The sequence below is a fragment of the Thalassophryne amazonica genome, chromosome 10, assembly GCF_902500255.1.
Source record: "Thalassophryne amazonica chromosome 10, fThaAma1.1, whole genome shotgun sequence".
In the NCBI taxonomy this organism is placed as follows: domain Eukaryota; kingdom Metazoa; phylum Chordata; class Actinopteri; order Batrachoidiformes; family Batrachoididae; genus Thalassophryne; species Thalassophryne amazonica.
The window spans coordinates 26158565-26170694 of record NC_047112.1 but is presented as its reverse complement, the minus strand read 5'-3'; the positions used below and the strand labels follow the sequence as shown (position 1 = coordinate 26170694).

At 41.1% G+C, this 12130-nt stretch overlaps 1 protein-coding gene across 1 annotated transcript in view; it reads right to left on the bottom strand.

The window, feature by feature from the left end:
- The window catches only part of colgalt2 (collagen beta(1-O)galactosyltransferase 2), an 85269-nt gene that overhangs the window by 19114 nt on the left and 54025 nt on the right, over nucleotides 1-12130 (bottom strand). The window contains exons 2-7 of the mRNA XM_034179604.1: nucleotides 8507-8617; nucleotides 8307-8424; nucleotides 6534-6668; nucleotides 6232-6436; nucleotides 4624-4743; nucleotides 3781-3854 (exon numbers count right to left, since the gene is read on the bottom strand). Of these exons, the coding sequence (XP_034035495.1) occupies nucleotides 3781-3854; nucleotides 4624-4743; nucleotides 6232-6436; nucleotides 6534-6668; nucleotides 8307-8424; nucleotides 8507-8617 (763 nt within the window). The remainder of the gene's footprint in view (nucleotides 1-3780; nucleotides 3855-4623; nucleotides 4744-6231; nucleotides 6437-6533; nucleotides 6669-8306; nucleotides 8425-8506; nucleotides 8618-12130) is intronic.

The window sequence follows — 12130 nt, the reverse complement described above, 5'->3', positions numbered from 1 at the left end:
AAATGCAAAAAAGCAGTCCTACATATTTGTTTAATATGCGCTTTGAATGACATATCCTGATCAAAAATGACTCCAAGATTTCTCACAGTATTACTAGAGGTCAGGGAAATGCCATCCAGAGTAAGGATCTGGTTAGACACCATGTTTCTAAGATTTGTGGGGCCAAGTACAATAACTTCAGTTTTATCTGAGTTTAAAAGCAGGAAATTAGAGGTCATCCATGTCTTTATGTCTGTAAGACAATCCTGCAGTTTAGCTAATTGGTGTGTGTCCTCTGGCTTCATGGATAGATAAAGCTGGGTATCATCTGCGTAACAATGAAAATTTAAGCAATACCGTCTAATAATACTGCCTAAGGGAAGCATATATAAAGTGAATAAAATTGGTCCTAGCACAGAACCTTGTGGAACTCCATAATTAACTTTAGTCTGTGAAGAAGATTCCCCATTTACATGAACAAATTGTAATCTATTAGACAAATATGATTCAAACCACCGCAGCTCAGTGCCTTTAATACCTATGGCATGCTCTAATCTCTGTAATAAAATTTTATGGTCAACAGTATCAAAAGCAGCACTGAGGTCTAACAGAACAAGCACAGAGATGAGTCCACTGTCCAAGGCCATAAGAAGATCATTTGTAACCTTCACTAATGCTGTTTCTGTACTATGATGAATTCTAAAACCTGACTGAAACTCTTCAAATAGACCATTCCTCTGCAGATGATCAGTTAGCTGTTTTACAACTACCCTTTCAAGAATTTTTGAGAGAAAAGGAAGGTTGGAGATTGGCCTATAATTAGCTAAGATAGCTGGGTCAAGTGATGGCTTTTTAAGTAATGGTTTAATTACTGCCACCTTAAAAGCCTGTGGTACATAGCCAACTAACAAAGATAGATTGATCATATTTAAGATCGAAGCATTAAATAATGGTAGGGCTTCCTTGAGCAGCCTGGTAGGAATGGGGTCTAATAAACATGTTGATGGTTTGGATGAAGTAACTAATGAAAATAACTCAGACAGAACAATCGGAGAGAAAGAGTCTAACCAAATACCGGCATCACTGAAAGCAGCCAAAGATAACGATACGTCTTTGGGATGGTTATGAGTAATTTTTTCTCTAATAGTTAAAATTTTGTTAGCAAAGAAAGTCATGAAGTCATTACTAGTTAAAGTTAATGGAATACTCAGCTCAATAGAGCTCTGACTCTTTGTCAGCCTGGCTACAGTGCTGAAAAGAAACCTGGGGTTGTTCTTATTTTCTTCAATTAGTGATGAGTAGAAAGATGTCCTAGCTTTACGGAGGGCTTTTTTATAGAGCAACAGACTCTTTTTCCAGGCTAAGTGAAGATCTTCTAAATTAGTGAGACGCCATTTCCTCTCCAACTTACGGGTTATCTGCTTTAAGCTACGAGTTTGTGAGTTATACCACGGAGTCAGACACTTCTGATTTAAAGCTCTCTTTTTCAGAGGAGCTACAGCATCCAAAGTTGTCTTCAATGAGGATGTAAAACTATTGACGAGATACTCTATCTCCCTTACAGAGTTTAGGTAGCTACTCTGCACTGTGTTGTTATATGGCATTAGAGAACATAAAGAAGGAATCATATCCTTAAACCTAGTTACAGCGCTTTCTGAAAGACTTCTAGTGTAATGAAACTTATTCCCTACTGCTGGGTAGTCCATCAGAGTAAATGTAAATGTTATTAAGAAATGATCAGACAGAAGGGAGTTTTCAGGGAATACTGTTAAGTCTTCTATTTCCATACCATAAGTCAGAACAAGATCTAAGATATGATTAAAGTGGTGGGTGGACTCATTTACTTTTTGAGCAAAGCCAATAGAGTCTAATAATAGATTAAATGCAGTGTTGAGGCTGTCATTCTCAGCATCTGTGTGGATGTTAAAATCGCCCACTATAATTATCTTATCTGAGCTAAGCACTAAGTCAGACAAAAGGTCTGAAAATTCACAGAGAAACTCACAGTAACGACCAGGTGGACGATAGATAATAACAAATAAAACTGTTTTTTGGGACTTCCAATTTGGATGGACAAGACTAAGAGACAAGCTTTCAAATGAATTAAAGCTCTGTCTGGGTTTTTGATTAATTAATAAGCTGGAATGGAAGATTGCTGCTAATCCTCCGCCCCGGCCCGTGCTACGAGCATTCTGACAGTTAGTGTGACTCGGGGGTGTTGACTCATTTAAACTAACAAATTCATCCTGCTGTAACCAGGTTTCTGTTAGGCAGAATAAATCAATATGTTGATCAATTATTATATCATTTACCAACAGGGACTTAGAAGAGAGAGACCTAATGTTTAATAGACCACATTTAACTGTTTTAGTCTGTGGTGCAGTTGAAGGTGCTATATTATTTTTTCTTTTTGAATTTTTATGCTTAAATAGATTTTTGCTGGTTATTGATAGTCTGGGAGCAGGCACCGTCTCTACGGGGATGGGGTAATGAGGGGATGGCAGGGGGAGAGAAGCTGCAGAGAGGTGTGTAAGACTACAACTCTGCTTCCTGGTCCCAACCCTGGATAGTCACGGTTTGGAGGATTTAAGAAAATTGGCCAGATTTCTAGAAATGAGAGCCGCTCCATCCAAAGTGGGATGGATGCCGTCTCTCCTAACAAGACCAGGTTTTCCCCAGAAGCTTTGCCAATTATCTATGAAGCCCACCTCATTTTTTGGACACCACTCAGACAGCCAGCAATTCAAGGAGAACATGCGGCTAAACATGTCACTCCCGGTCCGATTGGGGAGGGGCCCAGAGAAAACTACAGAGTCCGACATTGTTTTTGCAAAGTTACACACCGATTTAATGTTAATTTTAGTGACCTCCGATTGGCGTAACCGGGTGTCATTACTGCCGACGTGAATTACAACCTTACCAAATTTACGCTTAGCCTTAGCCAGCAGTTTCAAATTTCCTTCAATGTCGCCTGCTCTGGCCCCCGGAAGACAATTGACTATGGTTGCTGGTGTCGCTAACTTCACATTTCTCAAAACAGAGTCGCCAATAACCAGAGTTTGATCCTCGGCGGGTGTGTCGTCGAGTGGGGAAAAACGGTTAGAGATGTGAACGGGTTGGCGGTGTACACGGGGCTTCTGTTTAGGGCTACGCTTCCTCCTCACAGTCACCCAGTCAGCCTGCTTTCCCGGCTGCTCGGGATCTGCCAGGGGGGAACTAACGGCGGCTAAGCTACCTTGGTCCGCACCAACTACAGGGGCCTGGCTAACTGTAGAATTTTCCACGGTGCGGAGCCGAGTCTCCAATTCGCCCAGCCTGGCCTCCAAAGCTACGAATAAGCTACACTTATTACAAGTACCGTTACTGCTAAAGGAGGCCGAGGAATAACTAAACATTTCACACCCAGAGCAGAAAAGTGCGGGAGAGACAGGAGAAGCCGCCATGCTAAATCGGCTAAGAGCTAGTAGCTACGCTAAGCTAGCGGATTCCTAAAAACACGCAAAGTGAATAATGTGTAAATAATTTAGAGGTGATTCAGCAGAAGGAGTGCTTTAGTTAAGGCACGTAAAGATTACACTGGGAAACAAATCGTAATCTAGATAACTAGATCAATCTAACTGCGCAGATTAAACAGCTAACAGATACAGAAAAACACCGCTGTGCTCCGGAACAGGAAGTGATACAATACCGCAGTGAGAGCCAACCACCAGTAGAGTTTCAGATGAGGCCAAAGGAAGCAACAATATAATTTGAGGAACTGAAGAAAAAAAATGTGAAAATATACAGACACGCATAACTCACTTCATCAAAGCCCATCGTGCTCTGCGGTGATGGTGACGTAGGCAGGTACTGAGAGGGCTCAATGTCGTGGTCAACTGTTGATAAGGTGAGGAGACAAAAAAAAAAGTTTAAAGAAAAGGAGTAGAAAATACAGTTTCTTCTGGAATGTAACAGTTTATTTAAAAAAAATCAGAGCGGAGAGACGCGCAAGAGAGAGGGATTTGGGGAGAGAGCAAACAGAGGAGGAGGGGGTTCACACGATGCCATCACAGAAGGTCAATAAGGTCAAGTAGTAGACGAAACAAAGGCGGGAGATGGGAAAGTCAGCTAAAGGGAAGACGTGTGTGCTGGTGTAGCTCTGTCTGAAATCATTCAGTTTACAGTGCATAAAATCAGTCACACAGCATGTAAATAGTTGTAGGACACACCAAAGGTTCATGATACTAAAACTGGTTATTTTGGTGTAACTTAAAAGCAGAAAGAAGGTATTTTTTTATTTAATATAAAAGTGTAAGAGATTTTTTGCTTACTTAAAGGAAAAAGCTTGAAAACTGCAGAAACCTCATTTAATTTTGTACATTTTTTTAACGTTTTAAGTATTGCTTATATTTTTTATTTTACTAAAATACAGGTATTAAATGTTATTTTTTTCAATTTTGTAAATAATACCTGTTAATGGATTATTGCATTTAAAGTACAGTTGTGTGGTGTCCTTATTCATTTTACTGGGGAAGCTCAGAAATCAAGATCTGGTAAAATTCAAGAGAGATCAATTAAAGGGTAATAAAACATAAAACATCCCCATTGTACAACCCACCTTAGATAACTATAGCTACATGGGACTTGGGTTACACCTGTACTCACTCAAGGCCTCTGTGATGGTGTGTATGAAACTCTCACTTTCTTCTTCGAGGTTTTGCTGCGCCTTCAGAGGGACGGGGAGGAAGCCGTAGTGTTCTCTGTTACACACATACATCTGCACACCTGATATACACACAGATACACAGGGATGTGCTATAACTGATTGCTCATTAAATCTATTAATTTTTCAAAGCATTTTAGTTTTCACTTATGCAGCTTCTTCCATATTTTTCAACTTCACTCATTTCAAGGCGTGGATCTAATTGGTATTTGAGGGAGATTAACAGTTTATGACTAACTTTTAAATTGTGAACTAGGCTTTGTAGCCACTACTAAGGACTTCTGTGATGAATACTGTTAATTTATCACTCACCACTGGAATTTTTCCTCCGAGCTGTAAAACTGCTGCAGTAAACCTCTCTTCAAGAAACCTGCTTTGGATCCAGGGTTGCTGATCATCTACAGACCTGTTTCTCATTTGATATTCCCCCCCCCCCCAATATTCTTGAAAAAGGGATCTTGCAGCTTGATGCTGATCCATCAGAAAAGGACCTTTTTGAATCTTTACACTCAGTATTTACGTCACATCATTCCAGAGAAAACGCAGTGGCAAACATTTTGTTGTTGTAACTCAGTGCTGCTGCCTGTTTTTGGGCCGAAGTGCAACATCTGAATGGGTGAGAACCAGAGGCTACTATCTAGCATTTGTCAAAAACTGAGTTAAGTGCATGTAAGCGTCCTCCGACATGGAATACTTTTTTGTGCTGGAGGAACTAGGAATAAAAACTACAAAAGCTTCAGATATCTGTCGCTGAGATAGATGATGACCGGACTGCAGTTTGAAGCAGAAACGAGGTGATAAATCGGTGAATCGCTGCTGATGCTCAGAAATGATGCATGTGCAGTGAAGGCAGGGTGAACCGATTTTTAGGGGGAACCGTTCAGTCGGTGACACCACCCTTGGCTGGAAAAATAATCCACCTCAAACTGGCATTCTATCCAGGGAGAATCATTGAGTCTCAGCTGCTTCACTTTGTGGAATCCAGGTATAGGCACAAACACCTGTGACCCTCAGGACCTATACAAGACTTACTTCTTCTTTCTTTCTACTCAAATTGAAATTAATTTGTGAGGAAGAGCATATTGGGTTTGTTTATTGCATATTTGTGCAAATGGGTGATTGAAACTGCATTTTACTTTGTTGGTGGGTGTATAACACAAACTATTGAATGTTTGGTGTTTTTGTTCGTTCCCTTTGGATGATTGCTGGAATAAAACAAAAACAAATGTACTGCCACTCAGTGTTGTACACTTAAACATTCCAACATGGACAATCAGGACTCACACATGGGTCCAGTTATTCATCTTCTCGTTCATCTGCTGCAGCCGCAGTATGCGCATTAAGCTAATGAAAAGACCTCCGGCTTATGCAGCAGCAGCCATACAAATTATGTCGAGCGAGGACAAAAACATGCACAATTGAATGATACCAGTTATTTTTCTTATTTTTACAAAATAAAGCCGTTACGAGGTGTTTGTGCTTTTGCAAAAAAACCAAACAAACAAAAAAAAATACAACATTAAAAAAATCTACAGCTGTCTGATCATCACCTGCTTGACGTGCTGAAAAGCCAAACACCATGATGTCATCAAATGCCCAGCTGTAATCCGGGTGAGGGGGGTGGAAGGCCAAGTGTCTGCTGCCTTCACGACGCAGGTCCAATAGGAATGTGCTGTGCACCATGGGAACAGGAAAACAGCCCAGCCGCTTCCACTCTCTGATTGGTTGGTAGTCTGGAGTTCTTTTATAGTAACCCTGAGGGAGAGACAGAGAACATCAGGCTGAGGCGACCAGAAGCTAACTGGGTGCATGGGTGGGTGGGTTAAATGAGTGACTGAACTCTAAACCATACCTGTGGTGTGATGCCGCACCAGAAATTAGAGTAGAGAGAGCGAGACTCCAACATGGGAGCCACCAGGGTCAGGTTCTCAGCCATTAACAAGTCCAGCACATGGGGGTTGGTCAGCAGGTTGTCACTGTCTGTAAACTAAAGCCAGAAGAAGCTGTGCATGAGAGATCCGAAAGGAATATACGGTCAAAGATCAGACACAATGTCTGTTTGCAAACAACAAACAGCTGCACTAAATGATGCACTAAATTTAAATCTACAGATGTAGATTTTTTTTTAATTACATAAGATAAATTATCTTGCTGAACCTTCTTTTTGTACTTCTTCAACTGTGCCACGAGGTCAAATTTTTCATTGGATGTTGAATAATACACTGGTCAACACAATTTTTCTTGCATGGAGTCTTTCAATGGATTTTGTGTAATTTGGGGGCTCTGAATCCAAATCTGGTGTTAGTTTTTGTCAATCACACCATATTTTTGAGATATGAAAACACGTTTCTCGTATCAAGAACTGAATCAAAAGCTGCAGTCTCGCACACTTCTTTGGTACCATAAATGATATTACGGCTCTTGTTCACATTTCACAAACCTGGTTTAAAAACTATGCTTTTGAAGCCGCTTTAGTGCACAATTAGTGGCCTCAAACTCGTGAGTGAATGAACAACTTTTGCGTAATCCATCAATACGGAACACGCAGCTTGCAAAACAAATGTGACATGATTGAAGAAATAGTAAATAAATGGACTGCATTTATGTAGCGCTTTTTCATCTGCATCAGACACTCAAAGAGCTTTACACATCAATGCTTTACATTCAGCCCGATGTGGGGCTGCTGCCATGCAAGACGCTCATGACACACCGGGAGCAACTTGGGGATTAAGGACCTTGCCCAAGGGCCCTTAGTGATTTTCTGGTCAGGCTGGAATTTGAACCGAGGATCCTCTGGTCTCAAGCCCAACACTTAACCACAAGACCATCACCTCCCCTAATCTGAAATCTGAGCTCAGATTCGGATTCAGCAGCCCAAAATGACCCAAAATCAGTTCTCAAAATCCATGCAAGGAAAAAAAATTTTTTTTTGTTGACCAGTGTTATCGTCAGAATTTGACTTACTGATTTGTGGCCTGAGCCCAGTTTCATACAGCGGTCTCATATTTTAGTCTACTAAGATCACTTAGTCGACTAAGGTTTGCCGCCCAACATTATCCATCTAATCTCTGTTTCACATTTACGGCTAAACTTGTACATTAGCCGTCTTATGTTAGTCAGCGATTTTCACGGGCGTAGTGGCCTCACGAGTGCCGTTGCCAAGAAATGACTCCAATGCGTGACAGTTTTGTTTACTTCCGGGTTGGACCTTCTGCTACAAACATGGCTGAGTCCACCACAGCAGAGGAGAAGTGCTCCCGATCTCAGCATCCATAAACATCTTCAATGGATTATTCCGGTCCCGGAACACCTGCTCCTTCCTTCCTCCTCCATCAAGCGGTGGGACATGATAGCTGCCTTTTTTGAGGTAAGACACTGAAGTTTTGTAGATTAAAATAAGATTAGCTTCCTCTGTACCAGGCTAAAAACTTTAGTCAGGTATCGTGAAACTTTAACCGTCTAAGCACTTTGTGCAATGACTAACATCAAAACATGAGTCGACTAAGTGAGGTTAGTCCACTAAACAAGATAAGACTGCTTTATGAAACTGGGCCCAGGGTGACCGGGGTTAAAATCAGACAAATCAAAGTGTTGCTGAACATGTCTTGAAGTTTGTGTAGTTTACTAGGATGTAGTCGGCCCAACGCTCCCTGGCAGACCTCAGCGCTGCCTGTCTCAGCTTCATCACGTGGCTGAATCTGGACAGTGGCCAGTGCTTTGGACCCCACTCATCTGTATACGACCTGATATAGAAATAAAGTCACGCGTATCATCAGTGTTGAAGAAAGTTTGATTAGTTTGAGTGGATACTAATCTGTTCTTTACCTCGGCTCGTCCATGGGTCTCCACTCCACATAGTGGTAGGCACGCTGAGCACTCTTCAGCCATTCCCTCAGCATGGCCGTGGTGTTGTCCACATTATGATCTGTTGCTACCCTGAAGGACGAGAACAAATGTCACCGTTTCATTCAGATGAAGCCGTTTCATGTGTTGGTGGTTAAATTAACTTTATTTTGTATGTACATTGCTATTTACGTGGCAGGAAATCTTCAGACAAACCAGGACCCTTCAAATTCAAATTTATTAATTTATATGGCGCCAATTCACGATGAATTCGTCTCAAGGCGCTTCACACAACATTAAAAAAAAAAAACTGAATTAAAAATTTAAAACCCAATAAAAAGACAACCACAAAAGAATACAAGAATAAAAACACATCATAAAACTAATGATAAAACAAGGAAAACAAATGAGTCTTTAAACGTGACTTAAAAGTCTCCACAGTATCAGACTGCCGAATGTGTGCCGGGAGATCGTTCCACAGAGCTGGGCCACGGTAGGAGAAAGCTCTGTGACCGGCAGATTTTTTATTCACCCTGGGAACACGCAAAGGTCCTGCACCGTGAGAACGCAAGGCCCGAGCTGGTACATAGGGGCTTACCAGGTCAGCCAGATAGGGAGGTGCAAGTCCATGAACAATTTTATAAACTAATAACAGTACTTTAAAATCCGACCTTGCAGCAACTGGAAGCCAGTGCAGGGACGCCAAAACGGGCGTAATGTGGTCAAACTTTCTGCTTTGTGTCAAAAGTCTGGAAGCAGCATTTTGAACCAGCTGAAGACCCCTAATCCTGGACTGCGGTAAGCCAGAAAATAGAGCATTACAATAGTCACAATCTAGAACAACACAATCTACAACAATCTAGAAGAGACAAATGCATGCAAGTCTCAGCATCAGCCATAGACAGGATGGGACAAATCTTTGCTATATTTCGCAAATGGAAGAAAGGAGTCCTCGTAATGTCTCTAATGTGGAGATCAAAGGACATTGTAGGATCAAAAATTACCCCAAGGTTCCTCACTTTATCCGTATGATGTATAACACACAAACCTAAGCTAAGTGCTAGCTGATCAAATTGATGCCGATACCTCGCTGGACCAAGAACCATAACTTTAGTCTTATCAGAATTTAAAAGTAGGAAATTACTGGACATCCAACTTTTTACTGATGCAAGGCAATCTTCCAAAGATTTTATGTGAATGAGATTACCAGCAGTTATTGGCATGTACAACTGAGTGTCATCAGCATAGCAATGAAAGGGAATCCCAAAGCGCCGCAGTATATTCCCAAGGGGTGCTACATCAAGGGAAAAAAGCAGGGGGCCTAAAACGGATCCCTGTGGAACCCCAAACTTCATGTCCCTACGATCAGAGGAGGTGCCATTACACAATACACAGTAAGAACGACTGGACAGGTATGACGTCAACCATGCAAGAGCAGTTCCAGTAATCTCAAAGTGATTCTCCAGCCTATTGAGTAAAATATGATGATTCATAGTATCAAACGCAGCAATAAGATCCAGCAGCACCAAGACTGTAGTGGTATCTGAGTCCATTGCTCACAAAAGGTCATTCACTACTTTAGTAAGTGCTGTCTCTGTGGAGTGATAGTTTCTAAAAGCAGACTGCAGTGGCTCAAAAAGATTATTCTCAGTGAGGTAGTCCACGAGCTATCGCGAAATCACTTTTTCCAGGATTTTAGAACAAAATGATAGATTTGATGTTGGTCTATAATTTTTCAATACACTAGGGTCGAGATTGGATTTCTTAAGTAATGGTTTAATCACTGCAGACTTGAAACATTTAGGAACAGGTCCAGAAGTTAATGAGAGAGTTATAATTTCCAGCACAGTCGGTCCAAGAATGGGCCACAGGTCCTTAAACAGTTTTGTTGGTATAGGATCAAATAAACAGGTTGTGCTTTTAGTAGACGTCATGAGCTTCGTCAGCGCGCCTAGCGAGATACCATCAAAATCTGAAAGTCTGGGTAACACCTCAGTGGGTGCATCCACCTCCATAGCAGTATGCGGTGGCTGGACCAAAGCCTGCTGAGATATGCTCAACCTAATATCCTCAATTTTCTTCTCGAAATAGTCCAAGAAGTCCTGTGCTGAAAAGGGAGAGTGAATAACAGGTGGCTGTCCATGAATGAGAAATGCTACAGTTTCAAACAAAAACTTTGAGTTATGCTTGTTTTGATTGATCAAATCAGAATAACAGGCGTGCTTTGTAGCCAGTAATGCATGCTTATACGTAATCTAAGACAGCATCACGCCATGCAAGGTGGGACACCTCTAATTTAGAACTACGCCATTTCCGTTCCAAACCTCGAGCCTTCTGCCTAAGGTCACGCAAGTAACCATTGAACCAAGGTGACTGCGCCTTGGGAAGGCGTGGCCTTAAAAGAGGAGGCGCAACCTTATCCAGTGCAGCCTTGAGCGCTGAATTCAAGCCATCCGCAAGACTATCCACTGATTGAACATTCTCCAAACCTGAAGCCAAAATTTCAGGCAGTCTGGTTTCAAGTTCAGTCATAGTTGAGGGATTAATGCATCGCCGCAGAAACCCTTGGTGTAAATACTGGAAAAAGTCACCTAATTACCCTGTTTTCTGGTGTCGCACCTGTTAAATAATACGTCTTGAAGAGGGAAAACCCACACCTAAGATTTCAGTATCTATCTATAAAGCAAGAAACGTCTGTGTGTGTGGTTTGCATCTCTCTGACTGTTTGTCAGATCAACCTCAGCTTTCACATATGGCTTGCGCATGGCACGATGATGTGCATCCTTTATTATGAAAATTTTGGGGATTCATTTTCAAAACCTTTATTTTGATTAACATTGTAACATTCGTACTTCCAAGATGGCAAGGCTCGCTGATGTTACTGGGAGCAAAGTTAAACAACATAAGATAGTTTGTATTGCTTGCACCATTTCACAATAAAATGTTTAATGCCAGTATGCCAGCAAATGCTTTTACTGTGAAAGGCATGCTGTCAGTGTTCCTTGTAACTGAGTTTAACTTGACAACACTGAGGAGACAGCTGAAATCTGTTTTTTTATAAAAGTGGGGCAGCATAGCAAAACAATTGTTCATTTTGTGATAAAAGCATGAAGTTTGGCACACATATTTTAAATTAACTAATGTTTATTTTCAGATATGGAGCCATCCCGGAGCTGACCTCTAATGAGCTACAGGAGTCACTAAAGAATTACACAGGGGTCAAAATTTAAAAATGCTCCAATTGTGTTGAAACCTATACCACATTATTTGTCTGATCATAATGATTCCAAAAAGGTATAGTTTGGACTATCTATGACTGAATGTTCTGGAGTTATGGGGTAAAAACAGCAAAAATGGTGACAAAGATCAGTTTCAATTTGTACAGGGGTCAAAAGTTTGGTAATTTTGGTTAAAAAATAATACAAATTATTGGTTGAAATAAAAGGATTAATAAATGGAATAGTTTTGACTGTGTTGAATGCTTGGTCTCCAAAGTAATGGTCAAACAAGGTCGACGCCAATTGGATTCTATGACGTATGACATATGTTATCCCGTAACATGATAACGAAGCATGACAGATGGTGCAAACTATTCCATTTTAAAAT